Source organism: Triturus cristatus, chromosome 6, assembly GCF_964204655.1.
Source record: "Triturus cristatus chromosome 6, aTriCri1.1, whole genome shotgun sequence".
Taxonomy (NCBI): Eukaryota; Metazoa; Chordata; class Amphibia; order Caudata; family Salamandridae; genus Triturus; species Triturus cristatus.
The window spans coordinates 1,781,298,627-1,781,326,153 of record NC_140589.1 but is presented as its reverse complement, the minus strand read 5'-3'; the positions used below and the strand labels follow the sequence as shown (position 1 = coordinate 1,781,326,153).

At 47.8% G+C, this 27,527-nt stretch overlaps 1 protein-coding gene across 5 annotated transcripts in view; it reads right to left on the bottom strand.

Annotated features, from left to right (window-relative positions):
• Positions 1-27,527, bottom strand: part of EFR3B (EFR3 homolog B) — a 1,026,989-nt gene that overhangs the window by 263,536 nt on the left and 735,926 nt on the right. For all 5 annotated transcript variants that reach the window (XR_014963209.1, XM_085613091.1, XM_085613090.1 and 2 more), the window contains one exon: positions 15,293-15,454. Coding sequence is in view for 4 of the 5 variants with exons in the window: in XM_085613091.1 (XP_085469217.1) it covers positions 15,293-15,454 (162 nt within the window). In the remaining variant the exon portion in view is untranslated. The remainder of the gene's footprint in view (positions 1-15,292; positions 15,455-27,527) is intronic.

Below are 27,527 nucleotides of genomic sequence, written 5' to 3'. Positions count from 1 at the left end.
TAATAATCCAATATAGCATCCTGGATCCCCGCCCTGAAAACTTCATCACGTTATTCGCTGCCCTGTAGTTGCCAGCTACAGAAGGGTGGTAGAGGAGCAGATGTCACAGAGTGGCCGGAGAGAGTAGGGAGGAATATGTCAGCTGTGTGAACCTTGTGCATGAGCACACTCGAGACTAGCCACATGTTTAAGTGGGAGGTCATGTAATGCATGGGAGAGTAAAATGTATGTTCAGCTAATGTAGGTCGTAATGCTCTTAATGCGTCCAGAAGGTCGCAAACCTGCACTATATGAGCAAGAGTAGAACTGGCACGCTATGTGGAGTTCAAAGTTTTCGATTATCTGTGACAAGGTGTGCAAAATGTGAGGTTTACTGGCCAGTACCTTCATTTTACAAGTAACTGTAGAACATCATCAAAGAAGGTAGTGTCATCTACATTTGATTGCGTTAACCAGATAGTGTCATCTACATTTGGACCATATAAATTAATCAAGAAGAGACATTGCCCGTCTAAACAACCACCCGTCACCCTAGTCTGCCTCAAGCGTCTGTGATATGTTCTGTGAGAATTAAATTGACCATCTTCCTAATAAGTGTGACTAACCCACAAGAGTAGGTCGAATAGAAGGAAAAATACTGATGAGCACCCACGAGGAGGTGAACATTATGAGTGCCACAGGAGAAAAATGGGTATCCTGGATCAGTGCAACATCTATCTTATGACTGTTCAGGTATGTATTCACCTGCCGGGACTTTCGTGGGTTATTTATATCCCGAACATTCCAAGTCAAGAGGTCACCCATGAGGGATAGCGAAGAAGGTGACAATTAAGACTAGTGTACAGGACGTGCAATGCAGCGACCAATGAGCAGTATAGTGCCGCAGAAGTGTGTTTGAACCATAAGGGTGGCTGTGAACAAAAACTAACAGCAAAACACACATGTAGAACATCTCGCTCACCCACACCAACCCCAGTCGTCAATGAACACCGTTCGAATGTTGATCAGACAAAATTGCATCCAGTCAAATCTAGACCCTAAAAGAAATGACAGAGTGCCGCTTTTTTTTCTTTTTTGGGGGGGGGGGGGGAGGGGGGGGGGGGGGCGAGGACAGAAGCACGGCATTGCCCTGAAATATCTGCCAGACATTACCTCATAGCTAAAAGTATTCTACAAAATGCCACTGATATCATGTTAGAAAAAAAATAAAGGTTTTCCTCGACAGCTCCGCTTGGACTTATGATCATCAACATGTACAGCATGTGGAGGGACTGCATCGACAGCTAGGGACAGAAATGTAAAAGAACCAGTAAACATTGCTTTGCACATTTGGAACAGAACAGTGAACCAGAGTTTAAAGCAAAATGTTTATAGGAAAAGTAAACAACATTCACTGAGTTCCGAGAGCAGAAGATTAATAATGGTCACCGAGAGGAGTGGTTCCACCTCATCGTCCGGTGTAGGAGGCGGCCGGACTAGCTGGCACTGAAGACATAGCTCTTCCAGGGGACACGTGGTGTTCAATGAAGTCAAGAGCAGAGTTGGGCAGTAGAAAGAAGTGAGTTTGGCTCTTATATTCCAAACAAAGCTTGGCCGGAAACAGCATAGATTATTTGATTGCTTTTGAGCTGAGGATGCTTTTGACCTCCAGAAATGATCTCCTGCACTGCTGAGGTGAAAACGAGGTACAAGGATATTTTGGCCCCTTCATTTTGTAGATCCCTGTTGAGCCATGACACACAGTCCCTGTCACGGTAATTAAGAAGCAGCCCTAAAATAGGCCATGGGCTTCGTTCATGTTTGTGCTTAGGCGCCACAGTGCGATTTGCGTTTTTGACAAGGAAAACATTGAAAAATGTATTGCAACCAAACAAGGTGTAAAAAAGTCTCTCCATAAAGCGAAGCCCTCTATATCATTGCCAGTGAACGATTCGGGTACTCTAACTATCCTGATGTTATTGCGGTGGGATATACCCTCCAAATCCTCATTTTTTGCTTTGATAACTTTCAGTTCCTTCTTAGTGGCACTTAACCTCCGATCAAGATCTCACTGCATGTGTTCCAATTCTGAAATTCAGGCCTCAGCTTGAGTCCATCATGAGTAATATCGGTCGACTCACTCCTTGAATCTACCCAGGCTGGCAGTGAGGACATTTTGCTATCAATTAATTGAAGGCTGTCCTTAACTTGCTTGAACATGGTGGAGATATTAACATCTGCTACGTCAGGTGGGGCGTCTGCTTGCTGGTTGTCAAGCACTGTGGAGTGATGCTTGTCAAACTAGAGCCGGGCATTTTGAGGTCACCCTTGCTCATTGTGGAGTATATGTCGATGGGTCAGAGGCAGGGAGGGCCAGAGGAGCGGTGGTAACGCGGCCCAGAAAACACGAGGACTACAGCATCATCTAGTAGCAGTGGATGCACCACTGTACCATTATGGACATGTAATTGGAGGAGAAGGGAGGTCAAAAAGATGATCCCATCAAGAAGACCACTCAAACAACAGTGGCGATCACCCAGCACAATCTAGAGAAGCGAAAAGTGATAAGGGACATTCGCCACTTCTGAAGATGGGTCCCAGTGGGGAAGAGCATCTTAACAAGACAGTGTGTCATTAGAACTTCAGCCCAGACCCATAGGACGAGACTCAGCTGTCACAGAAGAGGACAAGAGTACAAATCAAAGTTGACCACAGATTCCACGGAGAAGCCACAACGCAGCCACTGGGGAGACAGCAACACCGACAGGGTGACAAAGTTAGTTACACGACTGTGGGACCAGATCCCAACAGGCCCCCATTCCAGCACCTCACAAGACGGGTGGGGGCAGCGCCATCTGCAAGGCCAAAACTCAGTACAGTAAGGGAAGTCCCCAATGAGCTTCAGCTGCTCCAGAGAACCCTATCCACTGGGTCTCGGAGCCCAGGATACCACCGTAGGAGGGCTGGCCAAGCGACGGCAGTCATAGGCCTCAACAGGCCCGAATCACTCGCAGACACTGTTCCCTGGTCACAAAAGGTGAGGCAGCAGCCGCTAAAGATTAAAAAATGCTGCCGCAGACTCGGTGCTCCACATGCCAGGTCCTAAGGGGCCATGGCCGCCACACAGGAAACTCCTCCATCAGGTATGCTGTAGCTGCAGAGTGCACCCTACAATCAGTACATGCAGCAAAGCGAGGGAGGATAGACAACTGAAGGCCCCAGCAGGACTGAAGTTCGTTGTTAGGGACACAGGCAGGCTCGGTTGCCAGTTAGGAAATTCCCCAGTCGCAAACAAGTCCCTGGGCAGTCACGAGGCCGCAGCCACCAGTCAGCAAATCCTAGGCAATCTGTCAACATCAAAGGGCTCAGTCAGTCACAAAAGTCTTCTGCAGTTGTCCCCAGCTCTGACTAATATGTGCACTTGTATCATGGCGATGGTGCAGCTATTAAAATCAGAGTCACCAGAGCACTCTATTCAGGCGGACATCTTTGTTGTCCCCTTGAATGTGAATCTGTGGTACAAAGGAAGATCTCTCAAAGATGTTCAAGAATAATGGATTCATTTTGCCTTGTTTGGGCATGGGAATATTCATCAAGCACCAGACACTATTTGGCTGCAAACAATGGAAGAAGATATTCAGAATCCCTTAGATTACAATGTGAGGATCAACAACTGATAGAAAGCTTCAGATATATCTAAAATATGTATATATGTAGTGGTATTTCTGCAGCAAAAACCTAGCCAAAGGGCAGCAGAGCGCTGTACAGGATCAAATTCAAGTATAAAGTCAATGACTGATAGGAGAATGTTTGGGCCTGCTTCCTTTACTGGCGCAGAAAACAGTGATCCAAGCTCTGATCACCTCTCGCATTGATAACGCTTGAGCATTTACATACTTGAGACTGCAGGCTGTACAAAATCAAGCAGCCAGTCTACTCTTAAAGATCCACAGGCAGTCATCAATTTTCCCCCACGTGAAGGAGCTTCTTTGACTGCCGGTCAAGGGGGGGATCATGTTTAAAACATTAGTCATCGCTCACAGAGCTTTTTATGGTGTTGGACCCCAATATCTTACTGTCAACTGACCAGCACCCTCTGTTCGTCGGATGCCAGTCTACTTATAGGTCCTGAGGATTGGACACAAAAAGCGGGGAGTGACGTAATTCTTTTATCCTGCAGCCCAAGCTCGGAAACAACTCCTGTTTTATTGTTACACGATTAGGTCTGAGATCCTATTCAAAACATCTTTGAAGACCTGGCTAATCGATCGGGCTTTTTGAGCATGACATCTCTCAGTTGTTGGGGTTTAGTGCTTGAGGTCTTTTCAGCACCGGGACACTCTTCAGAGCAGCTGTTTCGCTATATAAATGGCTTGATTGATAGGATGGTTAATACATTGTGATATAGTGGTCTTCAACTTTTTCCTTAAAGCAGCACTGTTGCGGCATCCACGATGCATGCGGGGGTACTGCTTCAGATACTCAATGCACATATGGAAAAGGCCTGTTGCCTTGTTGTCTTCTTTTTCACCCTTTGTAGCCTGCAGTCTGATAGTGTCCTGGCTGCAGGCATGGCTTTGTAAATAATGCAGCTGGTTTTAAATATGGTGCAGGCCGGCAAGAATAGCCAGTGGCATTTCATCAGGATGGAGGTGGTGTAATCCTATTTTTCAGGCCCTGGACAAGACATGCTATGACGTGGAGGATGCCGTTAAGAGGTGTCAGAGTGGAGATTGGGAGGCCATTGGTAGGGCATTACCTTCATCCAGCTGTTGATAGTGCAAGGGCATGAACACCAGTTCTGAAGTCCCTTGCTGGAAGGATCATGTTACTTACCCTTGTAAGAATCTGTCTGTGGCATGTAGTGCTGTACATTCACATGCTCTGCATACTACTGCCATCTAGTGTTGGATCCAGATGAGTGCAAGTTGTTTTTCTTTGAAGAAGTCTTTCCAGGCACATGATCGAATAACTCCTCCTCTTGGTGATAACGCGCATGGGCATCAACTCAATTGTTAGATTGTTTTCCTGTAAGCGGGTGATAATGGAGTGTAAGTAAGTGTAGTAAGGAGATGTCAATGAGTAGTAATGGAGGTAAAGAAAACTGTCAAGGCCACAGGTGTCCTGGGAGGTGGGCGGGTGCATTTGAATCTACAGCACTACATGACACTAACAGATGCTTACAGGGTAAGTAACATAATCCATTTGAGGCATGTGTAGCTGTAGATACACATGCCTTGTACAGACTGTAAAGCAGTGCTTTTCAAAGCGGTGTCTAACCTGTGGGTGTTGCAGCTGTTTGAAACAGTGTACATAACACTGCCTGTCCTACATTGGCCTGTTGGCATGCTAGAACATTCAGATAATAATGTTTTGTGAAGGTGCGTGGCGTGGACCGTTTAGCTGCTTTGCAACCGTCAGCTAATGAAATATTTCCCAGGAAGGCCAAGAAGTTCCTAGTTTATGCGTTGAGTGTGCTCTAGGGGGTGTTGGTAAAGTTCTTTTGGCTTTAATGTAACAAGTTTGAATTCATTTAACTATCTGTCTGGCAATTCCTAATTTGGGTATAGGCTTTCCTTTTAGTGGTGCTGAGAAGGCCACAAAAAAAGTGTTTGTTTTCCTAAAAGCTTTTGTTCTGTCAATGTAGTACATGGCGGCTCTTTTGACATCTAACATATGAAGAGCACTTTCTGCAACTGAGTCTGGTTGAGGGATTAAAATGGCAACTCAATTGACTGGCTGCGATGAAAGAGTGAGACAACCTTTGGGAGGAATTGTGAATGCGAAAGACCACCCTGTCTCTGTGGAGTTGGAAGAATGGTTCTTTTAAGGTTAATGCCTTGAGCTCACTAACACGTCAAAGTGATGTGATGGCAATAAGAAATACTACCTTCCATGATAGAATTTGGAGGGTGCAGTTATGTAAGTGTTTGAAAAGAGAACCCATGAGTCTTGTGAAAAAAATGTTAAGATTCCATGAGGGCACAGGTGGAATCACTCTTTTAAGCCCTACGATGAAGGCCTTAATAACAGGTACTTTGAATAATGAGAGGTGCTGTCTGTTTTGGAGATAAGAATAATGAGAGGTGCTGTCTGTTTTGGAGATAGGAAGCTTTTGCTGCAAGGTTTAATCATATGGATGTGAAAGCGAGGCCAGAGAGATATAAATGCAGCAAGTCACAGTTGATGTTTTGTATAGTGGAATTGGATGGATTTGCTTATTGTGGCAGTAAAAAACAAATCTTTTCAATTTGGCTGCATAGCAGGCCCTTGTTGTGGGTCTATGTGTTTCTTTGAGAATGTTCATACATTCTGGAGTAAGATTGAATTCTATGACCTCAAGAGCCATTTTGCTAGGTTTAGTGTTTTGGGATGTGGGTGCCTGATTTCTCCATGGTTCTAAGTGAGAAGGTCCAGTCTGTTGGAGATCTTCTGGTGGGAACCACTGAGTTCTATTAGTGTTGTGTACCATGGCTAGATGGCCCATGTAGGGTATACTAGTTTGAGTGTGAGAGATGTTTGCCTGAGTTTCTGAACCAGAAAAGGAAGGAGAGGGGAAAAAGCATAGGTAAATATCCCTGACCAATTCATCCAGCAAGCATTGCCCTTGGATAGTGGGTGTGGAAACCTGGAGGCAAAGTCTGGGCCTTTCGCGTTGTCTGAGGTTGCAAACAGATCTAATTGTGGGAATCCCCATTTGTGGAAGTGAGGAAGGACGGATTTGGGGGTGGAGTTCCCACTCGTAACAATGTTGCATCCTGCTGAGGACGTCTGCAAAGTCGGTGTCTGTCCCTGGAAGGTTTTCCCCTAATAGATGAATGCTGTGATGTAGAGACCAGTGCCAAATGATCTGAGCCAGGTGTGAGAGCTGTAGAGAGTGTGGCCCCCTCTATTTTTGTAGATAGTACATGGTTGTTGTATTTCCTGTCCGGACTAGAACAACTTTGCCGATGAGTTGAGGTAGGAAGGCTTCAATGCTCGGCAAACATCGTGCAGCTCTTGGTAATGGTGGAGAGTCTAGTGCTTGGAATCCCAATGGCCCTCGACTGTGAGGTCTTGTAAGTGTGCAGCCCAGCCAGTCCGAGATGCGTCCGTTGTCAGAGTGATGTGGGGAACAGGGTCTAGAAAAGACTGCCCCTCTGATAGGTTGTTGGTGTTCCATCTCCGCAGAGTGATGTGTACACCTTTTTATCAACACTAGATCTTCTAAATAGCCCAGTGACTGAGGCCACTGTTGTGCTAGGCATTCCTGTAATGGACGCATGCGAAGTCGAGCATGGGGTACTATGGCAATACAGGATGCCATCATGCCTATGAGCATCATGACAGTATGTCCTGGGAGTTGCTGACTGATTTGAAATCGGAATATCAATGTTTGGATATTTTGAATTCTTGTTGTATTAGGATATGCTAATTCTAGGTTTGGGCTTAGGTTTGTCCCCAGATATGGTTGTATTTGCTGAGGTTGAAGAGAAGATTTTGTGGGATTCACAGTGAATCCCAGTTGGAGAAGGAGATCTAGGATAGCTTGGTATCTGGAAGGGGAGTGTTGTAGGCGTCCCCTCCAAATACCGAATTGTTATCATATCTGTCAATGTTTTCTGACCACAATCAGGCGCAAAACATTGATGTTTACTGACCCCCTAGTTGGGGTGGTAACCCATTCGTAAAAGGGATAGTGTCCCTTGTGGACCACTTCCCCTTTGTGAATGTACAAAAAATCGTTTAAGAGGAGGCAGTGGTTCACAAGACTCCTCTTAAACAAACAAAAGCAAAAAAAGAAACTTGTCTTTCTAAACGCTGCATTTTTTAAAAGTTTGCATTATTAAATATCCAATCACAGACATGGGTTGTGTTCACCCCAGCCGGCCACCATCCTAGTGATGGCTGTGATTCGGAGTTAGTCGCAATTTGCAACCTACCTCATTAATATTCATGAGGTAGGTTGAATTGCGACCCACTACGAATGGGTATTTAGTGAACCGACGTATTAGTACATAGGTCAGTTCTCAAAATACTGCACGAGTGGCAAAAATACTGTTCACAAATTGCGACCAGTATTTTTCGACCGGTGCTTCGTACATCAAGCCTGTTGTGTATAACACATTGTAATTACTATGTTCTCAGGAGTGTACATTTGAGAAATACTTCAACCTATCTTACTGTTGCCATCTATTTTAGTGGCTTTTATAATTTAAACTCCGAGGGAACCATTGTTTAGAATTATTAGCCTTTCAAGCTCGCACAGTACTTCTGCGACAATGAGTGTCAAGTAGGGCAATTGAGAGCAATGGGCTATGGGTTTCACTATTACTAGATAAAGTTCACCCAGATAATATGATAACTTAAAAAAAACATAATTAGTGGCAAAAAAATTTAAAGCTAATGTTTCTACTGATTTTGTCTTACTTATTTACCTACCCACTGCAAATTTGCAGCTTGTAGCATTTTGCTAACAAATGGTAGAAAAACAGACGTAAGCCAAAACGTCGCACTTTACTCAGAGGCTTATGTGCAAAAAAGTGTTTTCCACTATATTCTCTTTTTATATGTTAGTGAGGAAACGTCTTTTATGAGCACATTTCAGATTTAAACACTATGCAGCAGTGAAAGACACAAGTGTGCATTTATGGCTGACTCTAGCACCTTAATTACAAAACCAGTTTTCATTTTCTTTTAAACATAGGCACACAGCCGGGTGCACCAATAGGTGTGGTTTAAGATAATGTTATATTTTTCGCAGAAGCTATAGTTTTACATGAGAACTTTGAGCATCTGCAACAAGTGTGTGCACCCCGTACAGATGACTTAACAAGGTTCCAAACGCGTCAGTGTAACCCACCATCATTCTTCAGTCTATGGCAGGGTACATGCAGTCAGACGCTAATTAGCAGGTCCCAGCGGCCCAGAGCTAAAAACACCAGATGTCAAAAAATCATAAACAAGCCAGGCAAAAATGGATTTCCTGCAATGGCGTTTTCTTTAACTTGATACTTTCTTCATTGAACGCTATCCCCCAAAAGGAATATGCTACTTACCAGTATGCATCTATTCTTGACATGTAGAGCTGCAGATCTACACACTTTTGCATAGATCGCCATCTGGTGTTGGGCCCGGATGTTTGCAGGTTGTTTTTCCTCTTGGAAAGTCTTTGGAATTCACGAGGTCGGTGACTCCTCCTTTGGATCGTATTGCGCATGGGCTTCGGCTCCATCCTCAGATTGTTTTTCGCCAGCAGGGAAAGATGGAGCGTAGTAATAACAGTGAAGAAACTCATGTGTGTATCTAAATAAGATAAACCGGAACAGATACAGGTAGCCGGGGAGGCGGGTGGGCGTGTGTAGATCTGCAGCTCTACATGCCAAGAACAGATGCATACTGGTAAGTAGCATATTCCGTTCGAGGCATATGAGCTGCAGATTACACACTTTTGCATAGACTATATAGCAGTTCCCAACCTTAGCGGCGACGACCGGTATCTGTTGCAGTGGTTTGAAATAGTGTTTTAAGTACAGCCTGGCCCACACTAGCTTGTTGCTTAGTTTGCACATCTACACAATAGTGTTTGGTGAAAGTGTGCGGTGTTGACCATGTAGCTGCTTTGCAGATATCATCTAATGGGATGTTCCCTAGAAATGCCATGGAAGCCCCTATCTTTCGTGTAGAATGGGCTTTAGGGGGGAACGGATAGCGTCCGTTTTGCTTTGTGGTAGCAAATCTGAATGCATTTGACAATCCACCTAGCTATCCCTGATTTTGAGATGGGGTTGGCCTTGTGTGGTGGAGAGAAATAGACAAACAGTTGTTTGGTCTTTCGGAAAGATTGTGTTCTCTGGATGTAGTAGAGTAAGGCTCGTTTGACATCTAGCGAGTGCAGAGCCCTTTCTGCAATGGTCTGAGGTTGCGAGAAAAATACTGGTAGTTCTACAGATTGGTTTAGGTGAAAAGGGGAAATGACTTTAGGTAGGAATTTTGGGTTGGTACGGAGAACAACCTTGTTATGGTGCATTTGAAGAAAAGGTTCTTGTATGGTAAGTGCTTGTATCTCACTGACCCTTCCAAGGGAAGTGATGGCTACAAGGAAAGCCGTTTTCCATGTTAGGAATTGTAGTTCGCATTTATGCAAGGATTCGAAGGGAGGCCCCATCAGTCTTGTGAGAACGATATTTAAGATCTGTCAGTTGACCTTGGGCCTGGTTCCATTGGCGCGCTAAGCACTCCTGGAGAGGACGCATCTGGAGTCTTGCGTGGGGCACTATGAAAATGCAAGAGGCCATCATCCCTATTAGTTGCATGAACACTCGTGCTGGAAGGGAGTGTTGAGGTATGAATTTTTGTCGCAAAGCCTGAATGCTTGCAATCCTGGCTGGATTGGGGTAGGCTATTGCTTTTGAGGTGTGTATGGTGGCACCGAGGTATTGTTTTATGTGTGATGGTTGTAGCTGGGACTTTTGGTGGTTCTCCGTGAAGCCTAGTTGGTGAAGTAGTTGGATTGTGGTGGCGGTGTGGTGTACACACTGATTGTATGTAGTGGCTTTTATCAGCCAATCGTCCAAGTATGGGAAGACGTGAATGTGATGTCTTCTCAGGTTTGCCGCCACCACCGCAAGGCACTTGGTGAATACCCGTGGTGCTGTTGTGACCCCGAACGGGAGCACTTTGAATTGGTAGTGTTGTCCGTCCACTACAAATCTGAGGTACTTTCTGTGAGCATGGTGTACTGGAATGTGGAAGTATGCGTCTTTCAAGTCCAGTGTGGTGAGAAAGTCGTTCTGGGAGAGGAGCGGAAGTACCTGCTGAAGCGTTACCATGTGAAAATGGTCTGAGTGTATATATGTGTTTAGGGGCCGGAGATCTAGAATAGGTCATAGAGTCTCGTCCCTTTTTGGTATTAGAAAATATAGGGAGTAGACCCCCATATTTTGTTGATTGACAGGAACGTGTTCTATTGCCTGTTTTTGTAGGAGGGAGATTACCTCCTACTTTAGTAATGTTGAATGTTCTTGTGACATTGGGCGTTGCCTGGGTGGAATGTTTGGGGGGGGGTAGATGTTAGTTCCAGGCAGTAGCCTGACCGAATTATTTGGGTCACCCATTTGTCTGAGGTGATGGTCTCCCAGACATGAAGGAAATTTTGGAGTCTGCCCCCGACCAGAGTGGAATGGTCTAGGAGGAGCGGGGGGAAGTCATTGGGTAGGAGGTGTGGCAGAACCGGCGTTGTTAGTTTTGCCTCTGCACTTGTTGTTACCCCTGTAGCCGCCTCTTTGGTAACCTTTTGTGAAGGTGGTCTGAGTAGGGGATTTATACGATGTGGACGCTGTGTCTGAGGACTAGCCTCTGGATGCCCTCCGAGAGGAGGAGCGGCGAAAGGAGCGTCTGGGCGGGTGAGACTGTAAGGCCCCCATGGATTTTGCGGTATCCGTGTCCTTTTTCATCTTTTCTAAGGCCTCATCCACCTTTGGCCCAAATAGATGTTCCTGGTCAAAGGGATGGTTAAGGATGGAGGCTTGTACTTCTGGTTTAAACCCAGATACCCTTAACCAAGCATGGCGACGGAGAAGGACGCTGGTGTTGATGGCCCTGGAGGCTGTGTCGGCTTCATCGAGGGCACAACGTATGGAGGTGTTTGTGATTGTTTTACCCTCTTGAATTAACTCATTGGCCCTACCTTTATATTTTTCAGGGAGATGGTGCATTATGCTTTCCAATTCGTCATAATGAGCCCTGTCATATCTGGCCAGCAGTGCCTGAGTGTTTGCTATACGCCATGTGTTGGCGGCCTGGGATGCTGTGCGTTTGCCTGATGCATCTAGCAGTTTTGACTCCTTGGCAGGTGGTGGTGCATCACCTGACACTTGTGAATTTGCCCTTTTACGTGCCGTAGATACCACTAAGGAATCTAGTGGCGCTGGTCCTCTGATGTAAGAGGGATCTGAGGGAGCAGGTTTGTATTTCTTTTCAATACGTGGGTTAAGGACCCTGGCTCTAACTGGGTCTTTAAAAACTTCTGCCGCATGCTTAACCACCCCTTTGAGCATGGGCAGTATGGAGGCGGACCTATGTGAAGTATCAAATGTGTCTAGGAGGAAATCTTCCTCCACAGGGTCATTATGCATGTCCACCCCGTGATAATGTGCTGCCCTTTGCAGAAGATGGTTGAACCCTAATGAATCTTCTGGTGGAGATGGTCTAGAAGGGTAAATATTGTCTTGTGGGACATTTGGGGATATCTGGTATTTTGTAATTGACCCATGGATCTGGAGATCCTGTAGGAGTGGGGTCCTGTGGCACATCCCCTGTATCATCATATGGGTCCCCCTGAGCATCATCGTCTGGAGACGGAGTAGGAGAACGATGAGGTGGGGGTGGAGAGGGCAGAGGGGGTGGAGGAGGAGGAGGTGGAGGTGGAGGAGGAGGGGAAGGTATTCTGAACGGAGAGGTAGCAGAGTCCTTCCTCTTTGGAGGTGGAGGCGGAGCAGGCTTCTCCAAATGTCTCTTTTTAGTATAGAGTGTCAAATGTCCAGTTTTTGGATCCTTGGTGAGAGTTTTTTGCAAGGGATCTGGTGTAAATAGCTCTGGAGAGGTAATTTGGTCCGTCGGCGCCGAAGGCGTCGGGGCCGATGACTTTTTAGGTTTCTCCGGTTTGATGTTTAGAACCCGGCTTGGGACCCTCCGGTCTCTTGGTCGGCGCCGAGATGGGCTTCGGCTTGGAAGTGTCGGTGCCAGTGGCCTTGTGTGGTTTGGTCGGCACCGAAGATGGCGTCGGTGCCAAAGAGCTGGGTTTTGACCCCGAGGGCTTTGGTGCGGAGCTCGGTGTCGAGGTGGAGGCCGGTTTCTTTTTCGGTGCCGAAGTGTGTTTCTCTGCACCACTGGTAGGCTGGCTCGAGCCCGAGCCGCCGGAAGGCTTAGTTGGCTTCTTCACCGGGCCCGAAGGTGGGGTGTGTGTGTAGCAGTGTCTCTGGTCTTGCCTAGGCCCGGAGGCGAAGGTGTGACCGAAGCCTTTTTGGGTGTCGGCGCGGGTGTGGGGGGAGGTGGATTAGTACTCACAACCCTCTGCGCCGGAGTGATGTCCTCCACATCTGACTCGTCGGCCTCGGAAGCGCTGACTAGGTCCTCTTCGGTGCGATGATGTTCCGGATCGTCGATGTCGTCTCCGAAGATGTCGACTGGAATGGACGTCGAGGAGTGTGCCATGTTCCTTCTGGCTCTTCGGTCCCGAATAGTCTTTTTGGATCGGAAAGACTTACAGGCCGGACAGTCTCGAGCCTCGTCTTCAGGGGAGAGGCAGAGGTTGCATACCTCATGAAGATTGGTGTGGGGAAATTTGGACTCACATCGAGGGCACTTTTTAAATGGAATTCTTTCTATGAACCGGGACCGGAGCCTGGGTAGGCCCGAAGGCCGCCGTCGACGACTGGAACCGAAGGTTTGTGTCGATGAGAAGGCGCGTTGATTGAAGAGATCGTGATCGAAACAATACAGCGATTGGGGTGAGGATTGCACGTAGATCGTTGAACTGGAAGCTGTTCGGAACCGGAGCGCGAAGATTACATCCGAGCCCGATGGCGGAAAAAAACAATCTGATGATGGAGCCGAAGCCCATGCGCAATACAATCCGAAGGAGGAGTCACCAACCTCGTGACTTCCAAAGACTTTCCAAGAGGAAAAACAAACTGCAAACATCCGGGCCCAACACCAGATGGCGATCTATGCAAAAGAGTGTAATCTGCAGCTCATATGCCTCGAACCTGTTTTTTGGTTCTACTCCAAATAAACATAACAATATATACCCATTTAGGTAGCTTACTTACAGAAAATCTCAATTACTTCTGTCCTCCTGCATTGTCTCGGATATTGGTACTACCAATATTTCCAATTATGCTTTGGTCTGAACCATAGAAGGTTATTTGCCACCCTATTTAATCAGTAATATGCTCATTAAACTCCTCATTGTTGTATGATAACATATTGGTTGAGGACCTAATCTCTTAATTTTGGAATTCCTTTTCATGAACCTCCACTTTCAGTCCCATAACATGATTTTTTTAAAATTTTCCCTGTGATGCAACAGAACGTAATTTGCTACATCAAAAGACTATGTCTGACATCACCAAATAAAAACAGGGCTAGAAAAGATTTATCGGGGATTAAGTGCTATTAGAGTGCTGTATCTTATGAGTAATAAACAGAAATCCCTTAAAAATATAAAATTCATCATTGACTCTTACATTTTAAAGCTAGCAGATACTTGGGGGAATACTTTGAGGCCAAGCATATTTTAAAAAAAAACAACAAAAAAACGTTCCTTTATGAATTAGTTGCACGATCAAAATAAAAGACCGACAACTTGCAAGGATTGCAGATTTTGAGGAATAGTGAAATAACAGTATTGAACAATAAAGGGTAGTGGATATGCAGTCCGGACGCTCCTTCTGCACAAAACAATCTGGATTAGTGTTTTATTGGCTTCATTCTTGTATAGTGGTAAACCTTAAAATATATTGCCAGAGCTTGGTTGCGGGGTTTTAGTAGACTATTTAACAAAAAGTGATGCCCATGCATGTGGCTTACGGTGAGTCCGTTTGCAAGTCAACTTCAGGTACTTACCACCCAGAGGACCATCAAAACGAGGCAGTGTGCTTGTTGAGTTTGGTTTGGGAGTGACAAGGACTCCAAGGAGTAACCCCATGCCCACAGTGATGTGTCTGCAGAGAAATGATTATTTAAACAAGGCAGTTTTCAGGTTTTCCTGAAACTTTGCTAGATGACCCCAGTCTTGACCCAAAGGCCACAATGTTTTAAGGGCCAGATCCAAAATGACTTTCTTCCTGTATTTTCGATTCGACCTTGTTTTGGAAGGCGTGCGTGATCTATCTGGATCTAAACAACAGTAAGAAAGATCAGCAGAACGATGGACCTAGCCTGGATGTGTGTGGATGCTTGAACGTCACCCACCACACTTGTTGTGTGAGGGGGAGCAGCGGGGAGTGTGCACTGTTGAGTGGGGTGGATTAGGGTCGTGGAGTGGATGTCATGAGTTTCTGAAGATTGGTAGGGGTTTCCCAGATGCCGCTGCTACACACTGCCCTGGAAAGGACTTTCCCTTTAGTAACATTGTGCCACCAGGAAGTGATTTGATATGGAAAACGTAATCAATACTAACAAAAATGTAAACAAATTAGAAGTCGCTTGATTCCTGGCGCATGCTTTGTTTTTTATAAGAAGAGCATGTTCCCCCTTTATTGCATTTAGACTTTTTGTAGTGGCTTCCTTAGTCTACTCAAGGTGGCCTGCTGCTAGGGTGTCTACATACCTATTGTCTTGATAACAGCCTCCTGGAACATCCTTTCTTCGTGCTCCTTAATAATTTTGGTACCAATATTCATGGCAGAGTCATAGCTTCCAGTCAGCTCATAGTCTATGCTGAGCCGGAGCTGCCGTAGCAGCGTGTTGAACACTTCCAGCACAGTAGGGCCTGGGAAGACAAAACAAAACATAGTTAGTTTCAGACTGGAACTGAGAGAACTAGCCTAAAAGATGTGTTTATACTTAAAATGAAAAGAGTACATCTTTACAAAGTGTGTTGATATGCAATGAATCACTAAACGTCTGTGAGGCAAGCCGTGATTTGCCTAATCACAAAGTAATAATTTATTAATCCTTTTCAACATGTGGTGTATGCAGATTACCACTTGTTGTGTGCTCCACCACAATAGTGCACAAGATGGAGGGAAAGGTAACAGACTACGCTTGCAAGAATAACTACAGAAACATGGCATGAGCCTTCGCATTAAAATCAATGAAACTATTTCTTATAAATATGCCCTCAGAGGCAAATTATGCTTTCTTGAAGAATAAGCAGATTTATTCTTTTGGTGATCATTAGCTGCCATTTTGTGCAATATTCTTTAATCGAACCATGCTTGAGCCTAAAGGAGGAACACTGGGTGCTTCTCTGTACCTTTAGAGTTAAAGGCACAACACACCTTAGAAACAAGCATGTGACTTGCTGATTTAGTGGAATTAAGATTTCCAAGGTAAATCATCATCTCAATGGCGGTCCTTGTTCTCACTGATGGTCCTTGCTCTCACTGGCGGTCCTCGCTCCTAACGGCGGTCGATGCTCTCACCGATGGCCCTTGCTCCTACTGAATGTCCTTGTCCCTACTGACTGTTCTTGCTCTCACTCACGGTCCTTGCTCTCGCTGGCGGTCCTTGCTCTCACGGAGGGTCCTTGCTCTCACTGGCGGTCCTTGCTCTGAATGGCGGTCCTTGCTCTGAATGGCGGTCCTTGCTCTGAATGGCGGTCCTTGCTCTCACTGGCAGTCCTTGCTCTCACTGGCAGTCCTTGCTCTCACTGGCAGTCCTTGCTCTCACTGGCAGTCCTTGCTCTCACTGGCAGTCCTTGCTCTCACTGGCAGTCCTTGCTCTCACTGGCAGTCCTTGCTCCTACCGCCGGTCGTTGCTCTCACCGATGGCCCTTGCTCCTACGGACTGTTCTTTCCCCTACTGACTGTCCTTGCTCTCACTCACGGTCATTGCTCTCACTCATGGTCCTTGCTCTCGCTGGCAGTCTGTGCCCTCAATGGCAGTCCTTGCCCTGACTGGCGGTCCTTGCTCTCACTGTCAATCCTTGCTCCTACTGACGGTCATTGCTCTCACCGATGGCCCTTGCTCCTACTGACTGTTCTTGCCCCTACCGACAATCCTTGATCTCACTCACAGTCCATTGCTCTCACTCACAGTCCCTTGCTCTCACTCACAGTCCCTTGCTCTCACTGGCAGTCCTGTGCTCTCACTGGCAGTCCTGTGCTCTCACTGGCAGTCCTGTGCTCTCACTGGCAGTCCTGTGCTCTCAATGGCAGTCCCTTGCTCGCAAGTACCGTCCCTTGCTCGCAAGTACCGTCCCTTGCTCGCAAGTACCGTTCCTTGCTCGCAAGTACCGTCCCTTGCTCGCAAGTACCGTCCCTTGCTCGCAAGTACCGTCCCTTGCTCGCAAGTACCGTCCCTTGCTCTCACGTACCGTCCCTTGCTCTCACGTACCGTCCCTTGCTCTCACGTACCGTCCCTTGCTCTCACGTACCGTCCCTTGCTCTCACGTACCGTCCCTTGCACTCACGTACCGTCCCTTGCACTCACGTACCGTCCGTGCTCTCGCAGGCGGTCCGTGCTCTCGCTGGCAGTCCTTGCCCTTAAAGGCGGGTCATGCTCTCACTGGTGGCCCTTGCTCTCACTGGCAATCCTTGCTCCTATCGGCGGTCGTTGCTCTCACCGATGGCCCTTGCTCCTAATGACTGTTCTTGCCCCTACTGATTGCTTTGCTCTCACGTACAGTTGTTTGCTCTCACGTATGGTCCTTGCTCTCACTCACCGTCCCTTGCTCTCACTCACGGTCCCTTGCTCTCACTCACGGTCCCTTGCTCTCACGGGCGGTCCCTTGCTCTCACGGGCGGTCCCTTGCTCTCACGGGCGGTCCCTTGCTCTCACGGGCGGTCCCTTGCTCTCACGGGCGGTCCCTTGCTCTCACGGGCGGTCCCTTGCTCTCACGGGCGGTCCCTTGCTCTCACGGGCGGTCCCTTGCTCTCACGTACCGTCCCTTGCTCTCACGTACCGTCCCTTGCTCTCACGTACCGTCCCTTGCTCTCACGTACCGTCCCTTGCTCTCGCAGGCGGTCCGTGCTCTCGCAGGCGGTCCGTGCTCTCGCAGGCAGTCCTTGCCCTTAAAGACGGGTCATGTTCTCACTGGTGACCCTTGCTCTCACTGGCAATCCTTGCTCCTATCGGCGGTCGTTGCTCTCACCGATGGCCCTTGCTCCTACTGACTGTTCTTGCCCCTACTGATTGCTTTGCTCTCACGTACAGTTGTTTGCTCTCACGTATGGTCCTTGCTCTCACTCACCGTCCCTTGCTCTCACTCACGGTCCCTTGCTCTCACTCACGGTCCCTTGCTCTCACTCACGGTCCCTTGCTCTCACTCACGGTCCCTTGCTCTCACAGGCAGTCCCTTGCTCCCACTGGAGGTCCACTGCTCTCACGGGCAGTCCATTACTCTCACGGGCGGCTCCATGCTCTCATGGGCGGTCCCTTGGTCGCACGTACTGTCCCTTGGTCTCACGTACTGTCCCTTGGTCTCACGTACTGTCCCTTGCTCTCACGTACTCTCCCTTGCTCTCACGTACTGTCTCTTGCTCTCAAGTATTGTCTCTTGCTCTCAAGTATTGTCCCTTGCTCTCAAGTATTGTCCCTTGCTCTCAAGTATTGTCCCTTGCTCTCACATACGGTCCTTTGCCCTCACATACCATCCCTTGCCCTCACATACCGTCCCTTGCTCTCACATACCGTCCCTTGCTCTCACATACCGTCCCTTGCTCTCACATACCGTCCCTTGCTCTCACATACTGTCCCTTGCTCTCACATACTGTCCTTTGCTCTCACGTACGGTCCTTTGCTCTCACGTACGGTCCTTTGTTCTCACTGGCTGTCCTTGCTCTCACCGGTCACTGCTCTCACCTACGGTCATTGATCTCACGTATGTCCTTGCGCTAACTGGCAGTCTGTCCTCTCACCTACATTCTGTCCTCTCACCTACGGTCTGTCCTCTCACCTACGGTCTGTGCTCTCACGTTCGGCCCCTTGCTCTCACGTTCGGCCCCTTGCTCTCACGTTCGGCCCCTTGCTCTCACGTTCGGCCCCTTGCTCTCACGTTCGGCCCCTTGCTCTCACGTTCGGCCCCTTGCTCTCACGTTCGGCCCCTTGCTCTCACGTTCGGCCCCTTGCTCTCACGTTCGGCCCCTTGCTCTCACGTTCGGCCCCTTGCTCTCACGTTCGGCCCCTTGCTCTCACGTTCGGCCCCTTGCTCTCACGTTCGGCCCCTTGCTCTCACGTTCGGCCCCTTGCTCTCACGTTCGGCCCCTTGCTCTCACGTTCGGTCCCTTGCTCTCACGTTCGGTCCCTTGCTCTCACGTTCGGTCCCTTGCTCTTATGTTCGGGACCGTGCTCTAGCTGGCGGTCCGTGCTCTCGCTAGCGGTCCGTGCTCTCGCTGGCGGTCCGTGCTCTCGCTGGCGGTCCGTGCTCTCGCTGGCGGTCCGTGCTCTCGCTGGCGGTCTTTGTTCGCACTGGCGATCCTTGCTCTCACTGGCAGTACTTGCTCTCACTGGCAGTCCTTGCTCTCACTGGCAGTCCTTGCTCTCACTGGCAGTCCTTGCTCTCACTGGCAGTCCTTGCTCTCACTGGCAGTCCTTGCTCTCACTGGCAGTCCTTGCTCTCACTGGCAGTCCTTGCTCTCACTGGCAGTCCTTGCTCTTATAGCTGTCATTAGGAAAACTACTTTGAGGCTGAGCAGTTCAATGCACATTGCTCCGTCAGGAACAAAGTTAGGTTTTATAAATAGCATTAAAGAATACTGAAGCTGGATTTGTGAAACGAAGGGTAAGGGGGGGTTTGTCCATTTTCCTGACGTTTTCTGTAACAACCAGTGAATAATTGTTCTCTGGGTGCTCTTTTAATGTTGACTGCACGGTATGGACTTTAACTAGTAAATTAGATTTGGTATTAATGAATAATTTCACTCAACTCAAGAACTGATCTTTCCAGAGCCCAGATTAAAAGCAGCTTCAATTTTTAGCCTTTGGTCTCTCTGGTCAATTGTTTCAGACTTGTTCCAGACAGCCCCACGTGTTTCTATCTCTCTATATGAGGACCTCAGACTCCCATCTTCATTCCAAGTCATAGATGCTAGAGATGCAGGTGGGAATCTCTGGTAAAACACTAATAATACCCACTTTCCCTTTAAGATGGTTGCACATCCTTCTATTATAGTAAAGCTCCCCCTCTGTCAGGCTGCAGTCCAGAAATGCTACTCAAACACTAGTGTGAATATGGATAGCAACTACTAACAAACTTCACACTTGAAAAAAACTTATACAGGTGTTTATTGTGGTCATTTTTTGAGGATGTACTGAGTATTAGAATGACTAACACTACAATGTAACAGTTTCCTGACAAATCTGTTGAAGGAAGGACAATGAGGGACAAATGAGATAACCATTCTAAGCTTGCTTACTATGAACAAGTGAAGCAGCAGGTGTTGTACAGAGAGATCAAAAGTAACACCTACAAGAAACCTCAGAGCCGAACAATCCGCTCTGGTATACCCTTTTGATTCCATACCTGCCAGAGACTTGGAGAGGACTCATCTGTAGTTCAAGAGACATCGCTACCACATTGGTATGCTTTCATTCAATAATGTCCTCCATTCTTGTTTAGTTAGGTCACTGCATTGGTGTATTTGAGGCAGCTGACTTATTCTCTCTCTAACTTAGATACAATAGGTCTCTAGGTTAGGGAGAGAACAGGTCGACCTGAAAAATAGAGTCTGCTTTTTAAGATTCCCGTCCATAACTAGAGCAGTCAGTAGTGATCACCATCTGCTGGAGATATGTAGAAGTGGACATGAAGCGATAAGATCCTGCAGCTATCTATTTGACATCACCAACTGTTTAACATTTGGAGGGAAATCGGACTTCCAGGTACATCTTATGTTAACCACTGCAGGGTCCTCAATCTTCCTCTGATCAAAGGTAACATCTGGATGGAAAAGATCAGACCGTGCCAGAATTCACACATTCAACATTGGAGACATAATAATGGCATATCCTATCTGAGGAGAACGAGGTTTATGAAGATAGTGTACAGACTACCTGTTATACGGATGATTGTCACAAGGGGGGGATCATGTACGATAAATCTTTGACAGGTTTAGTGAACAAACTACATTCTGTTGCCTGCAGATCCCTGCAGAATTTATCTCTAGCAGGATCCTTACATCTTCAGTCACCGTTGTAAATCAAATCTGTGTCCCTAACAATCAGAGGAGTGCTGTGTCCCTAACAACCGGAGGAGTGCATGCCTTCCTGGAACAGATTTGGAGCTGTAGGGACACTAAACTCGAAATCTTGTTAAGCAGGGAACACGGATCCTAGCTCTCCACATAACGGGGGGAACAGACCCGCATTACTGCCCATGGGAAGGGGGGAAGCGGGGTTTGAAACAGTTGATTGTGTTCTGAAACTGTTTGGGATGGTTTCCGGGGTTCTCTGTATGGAGGTCAGTCTAGTGCTGCGAAATGTAACTTTAAGGGTGTGGGGGCGATGGGACGAGAGAGAGCTCCTTGAAAGATGGTTTGCATGGTTTGCCCCATGATGAAACTGCTTAACTGGAATGTACGAGGTATAGCAATGTTTGAAAAAAGAGACGGGTGTTCGCCTATCTGAAAATATATAGAATATCTATAGCATGCCTGCAGGAAACTCATGCTTGGGGAGATACACTACCCTGCATAAGACGCAGGTGGTGAGGACAGATATACGCCACCTCATATTCAGGATTTGCACGGAGGTCCTTATCTGGGTGGCTCCCGGGGTTCCATTCCAACACTTACATCATATAACAGACATGGAAGGTCATTACGGGATTCTACATGGCAGACCAGATAGACGAGAAATAGGTCTCATTAATATATATGCTCCAAACTCGTACTGCCCAGAATTCTTCCGCACCGTGGTGGCTGCTGCGACCCCATATATGGGAACAGGGTTGATTATGATGGGGGGATGTTAATTGTGTGTTGGATGGGAGACTGGACCGAGAGCCCCCTCGACAGAATACTAAACTAAGAATGACAGAGGCCCTCAGGGATATCCTACAGAGAATGCATTTATGTAACATATGGAGGGTGACAACTAACACATTTAGCCAGCTTGACCAATGCTTCCTATTGCTGGTTTTGGTCCCTGACGAAGAAGGGATAGCTTATTTGTCCAGGTGTCTCTCGGATCATTCCCCAGCTCTGCTTACCCTTAGCACTAAGCGACCTCAACCGGCGATACCTACATGGAGGTTGCAAGCAGAGGCGCTTTCAGATCCTCCCTTTGCCACGACAATCGAAGAGGAGCTCTCTAGATATTTTTAGGAGAACTTGGGGTCGACATCCACGAGGGCAATTATGGGAAGCAATGAAAGTTTTAATCAGAGGGTTCTGTATAAAGACATCGTATGAAGTGCGCTAGCTTGAGCGGGATATAAGGGTGTAGGAGGAAAAACTGGGTGACAGAGACGAGCCTCCCCACAACTCCCATCTTCTGGATGAATGGTGTACAGCCTGCAGGGTACTATTGGAATCCCTACGCTGCTTGGAAAAACGTAACTATACAGCGTACCGGCATCACTTGCATATGGAGGGAGATAGATCGGGGACTTTGCTTGCCAAATTGGTAAAGGGAGGGACACCGGTATCACCCATAATACCAATGCAGATGACGGAAGGGACTGTGGTATATAACCAAGCGGCGAGCCATGGTATTTTGACAGATCACCTAGCTAAGGTATATACAAAACAAATCTTCCAGCCTCAGGAACTAATTAAAGACTTTCTGACCACCCTAGATCTGCCTCAATTACAGAATGAAGCAAGTGTGTTGCTAGATGCCCCGATCACCAAAGAGAAACTAACAGAGGCCCTACAGGGTATATAACTAGCTAAAAGCTCAGGGAGCGATGGCCTTCCGTCTGAGTTCTATAGGTGGTTTGCGCCCCTGCTGGTGGACCACTCCCTAGAAGTGTATAATGTGGCCTTAAAGACACAGGCCTTACCAACCTCTATGAGGGAAGCAGTAGTGATCATGATCCCCAAACCAGAAAGGGATCTAAAGCTGCTGAGTTCGTATCGACCGATTTCGCTTTTAAACCTGGATATGAAAATGTTGAGGGGAATACTGGTGGCTCGGCTCCTACCACATATGCCTTACTTGCTACAACTGGACCAGGCCAGATTCATTCTTAAACGTAGCACTGCCCAATGAAAATGAAGTGAAAAACAAAGAACATCAGAAAGATGCGCTTTCAGAGGATCAATAGATTTCTCTCCACACCATCTAACAAATTTCGACCACCTGTAGGAGTAGATAGACTTGGTGGAGTGTCGCCTGGCCGATAAAATAACATCCACCATGTCAGGCGGTAGAGAAAAAGAATTCAGATTGCCCAGTTCCATCTCCAGGCATGAAGGTGCAGGCTCTGGAGGTGGGGGTGTAGAACCTGCCCCTCCATCTGAGAGAAGAGGTCTGCCCTGAGAGGGAGATGGAGCGGAGAGTGCAACGAGAGGTGAAGAAGGTCCATGTACCAATCCCTTCTTGGCCAGTCTGGGGCGATCAATGAAACTTGAGCCCAGTCTTGGCGAATCTTCCTCAGAACCCGAGGAATCAAGGGTATGGGAAGAAACAGGTAAAGGAGTTGTGAGCTCCAACTCAACTGAAACGCGTCCCCCAACGCTCCCTGCATCGGAAACTGGAGACTGCAGAATGACGGGCAGTGCGCGTTCGATAGTGGCAAACAGATCCACCCGAGGAGTTCCCCACGTCTGGAAGACGAGTCGAACTACCTCCGGATGAAGTCTCCACTCGTGGTCGGCGGAGAACTGCCGACTGAGACTGTCCGCACACACGTTCAACACCCCGGCCAGATAATTTGCCATCAAGCAAATCCGATGGTCCTGAGCCCAGGACCAGAGCTGCAATGCCTCTCTGCAGAGACGGTATGACCCTACTTCTCCCTGCTTGTTGACATACCACATCGTGGCAGTGTTGTCCATCAGGACTTGAACCGACTGATCGCGGATGGAAGGGAGAAAGGCCTTGAGCGCCAAGCGTATCGCCCGCAATTCCAGAAGATTGATATGAGACAATCTTTCCTCTGGAGACCAAAGACCCTTGATCTCCAGATCCCCCAGATGAGCACCCCACCCTGGGGTTGAGGCATCCATTATCACTGTGGCCACCGATGGAGGAAGATGAAAGGGCTTTCCTTGAGACAGATGGCCCTCCACGCTCCACCAAGACAGATCTGCTGCAGCTTCTCTGGAGATCCTGACTGACTCCCTGAGATCTCCGTTGTGTTGATACCACTGCCTGCGGATGCACCACTGGAGTGCCTTCATGTGCCAGCGTGCATGGTTGACCAACAGAATGCAGGAAGCGAACAACCGCTCCATTGTAAAACAAGGGAATCATTTCCTGAATGTCGAGAATCCTTTGCGGAGGAGGGAATGCTCGACACACAGTGGTATCCAGTACTGCCCCTTGCGCTGAGAGGGCACCAGGTGAGACTTGGGTACATTTATCGAAAAAACCCAATTTGTACAACAGCTGGGTTGTAACCTGCAGATGATGAAGCACCATCTTTGGCGACTCCGCCTTCAGAAGCCAGTCATCCAGGTAGGGGAGAACTGGAATCCCCGACCTCCTGAGATGGGCAGCCACCACTGCCATCATCTTGGTGAAGACTCTAGGTGCGGTAGTAAGACCAAACGGAAGGACCGAATACTGGTAGTGATGCAACCCAACCGTAAAACGGAGATACTTCCTGTACGACTTCAGTATTGGGATGTGCTAATACGCATCCTGCAAATCGATGGACACCATCCAGTCCTCTTGTTGCAGCGCCTGAAGAACCTGCCCAAGCCCACTTGCATCACACAAGTCCTCAAATACATCCTCTGTATCATACACCTCTCCTTCCTCCCTCTCTTCAGCCTGATATTGCTCCTCTTCCAATAACCTCTGCGCCTCTCTCCTCAAACGCCGCGTCGAAGGTGGATCCACTACCATATCCTGCAAACAAGGCCGCTGGGTGACGGGGAGATGAAGTGATTTGCCCAGGGTCAGACAATGCGGTGAGAGCGGCGCTTAGAATCCCTGTCCAAGGCCGATGACTTACCGACTGGTGGATTACCACCTCACTATTGAAGCGACACACAGACGCCCTGAAGTCGCAACAGTCAGTCGAAGATGCGCGGTTAATCTGTCATTGAGGTAAACAGCGTGTGGGTTAGGCGATGGATGGGAAATCAGGGCATACCACGCGTACACAACTAATACCAGATGTCACCGACAACCCGCACGGCAATATGTAGCTTCACCTCTGAAGCAACGGAGAACACTTGTGACAGGAAGGTACAATGTGGTACGCCCCTCAGGCAAGCAGACTGTGGCAAATCCCAGCCATGACCACCAATATACAATTAATAACAAAAGCCATGCTGAGGCACAATTTAGGACTACAGTTTACACTGTGGACAGAACTTTACCGTTCTTAACTCAGTTACTGGTCTGACACTGACCGCACTTCACAGCAGCACAGCACACTTGAAACTGGGCCTTGCTGACAAGCCAGTGGATGGCCGGCACTTCTCAGCAGCATAGCAAAACCTTAAACGGGGCCTTGAGGCAGCAGGGGCGTGACGCAGAGCCCTGTTGGGGAAGCGGGGTGGGGCAATACAAGGTCAATGATATATGTGATACATGGAAGACTCGAGGGGGGGCTGGGGGGGGAGGGGCTCGTCACATTCTGCAGGGGGGTCCATCATTTTACGTTATGTCACTGGAGGGCAGGCCAGGTGCTGACAGACACTTCACAGCAGCACTGCTATACCTGAGCCGGGTCCTCGAGTGCAGACCAGGTCCCGGCCAGCACTTCCCAGGTGCCGGGCACAACCAGGAACTGTGCATTGCTGTCAATCATCCCTAGCACAACCACACTTTGAATGGGACAGTGCATGCAAGTGTCAGAACCACCACAATCTACTTTATGGGAAGTATCTGCCCCTTTCCAGCAACACTGGTGGTGGTTGCACTTACCACAGGCTACCTACCTACATCTGCACACTGCAATGCACTAAATGTAACAGCAGTGGCAACCTCCAGGGGCACTGCAATACTCGGAATGGCAAAGTGCACGCAGCTCTCAGCATCAATATCCTACTCTGGACAGAGCTGAAAGCACTCAGAGGGACAATACCAGCGCCTTTCACCCCACATACAAACTACGGATATTTGTCGACAGCACTCAAGATGAGGATACTTCACTTCTCTGCAGTTAAGGGCGCATGAGAAGCACTGGCATGCTTAAATGGGACAGTACTGACAGCTTTCAGCTGCGCTGCAGTACTTTCAAGGAAACTGTGAGTCACACCTCAGCAGTGCGGCCACACTTGGAAAGGGCAGTATTCACCATCCAAGGCCCTCTAAGGCCCAGCACTTCCCAGAAGCACTGTCTCACTCACGGGTGCAGTGTCTTCTAGGAGTTGCTCTTTATATATGGTCAGGCCGATTTAACAATCCTAGCTTCTGAAATAATGTAATGTTCACCTTTACACCACTGTACTTATTCAAGTCAGCTGGTTCGTTCTTGGCGAGCAGTTTCAGACGAGAGTGTTTCATGGCGCTGTCTAGATTGCCACATTTATCTGTGGATTTCCTGCACCTATATTTCTAGTCTGCACTTTATGAATTGTACATGCAAATTACTTGGTTGTACAGTTGACAAGCACTAGCATAGTAATTTAGCAAAACTGTATGATAACACTGTGAAAGGACCTTCCCCGCACTCCTTTGCAGCAGTGACACGCCTCACTGGCACTTTAACGCTTCTAAGAGGCACAGAAGCAGCACTTGGGAAGGGAGCCTGGAGTGAGTACTCGCACCCAGTGCTCCATTGCAGACAGAGGCTGCTGACTCGGGGTGGCATGTCTGTGCCCTCGGCCTCAGCTCCGCCCACTAACTCCTGATAGACAAAGTGGCCGGATGACCCATCGGCACCTTATATCTTTGCTAATTTGCTAACTATTTTGAGCACAGCATGCAGCAATCCGGGATAGTGTCACATGTTAATGCCGAGAGTGTCCCAGTGGGTGGCGCTAGCATTCCACAGTGAACATGAAAAGGCCGATGGATTTCACTAGGAACGCGTGGACAAATCTACTATGTAATGTAATTTCCTTCTGTTTTTTACAGTGTGTATGTAAAGCGCTCTGATACCTATGGGTCAAGCTAGCGCTATATAAAACTTTTAAAATAAAATAAATAAAAAGTGGAAAAGGGGTGGAGTCACGTGGGGGAGAGTCATGAAAAGAGGATCCCGACAGTTAACATACATTTATTATTTAAAAACTCTGCTGAAGAGAAAATGGCAAAAAATCAGAAACATGTCAATAAATCTTTTCTGCCAGGGGTTCATGGAGCGCTACAGTGCCCTGCAGAGGCTGCAAGTACCTTACCCCGTCCCCTGTGTCTGGAAGCTCAGGCTCCTGCCTACCCTCGGTGTGTATTACTGTGTGAGCCTTATTATTACATAATGCACAAGAGTGGGAAGAACCCAAAAAAACAACACAGCCTCTACGCTACCATCTCGGGACTTCACGCATTTAAATAAAATGTGCAATACGGGAAAAAAAGAGTAGAAATAAAAAACAAATGTGCTAATAATTATACAGCGCTTAAAAAGGCAGGGGTGCATGGAGCGCTACGGTGCCCTGCACAGGCTGCACGTACCTTCCCCCGTCCCCTGTGTCTGGAAGCTCAGGCTCCTGCCTGCCCTCGGTGTGTATTACTGTGTGTGGCCTTTCATTAAGTTAAAGTCAATTGCTTTGCTATACAATACCATTATATATGAAAATGGCTTTAACTTATTCAAAGGCGAGACCTATTGCATTTTC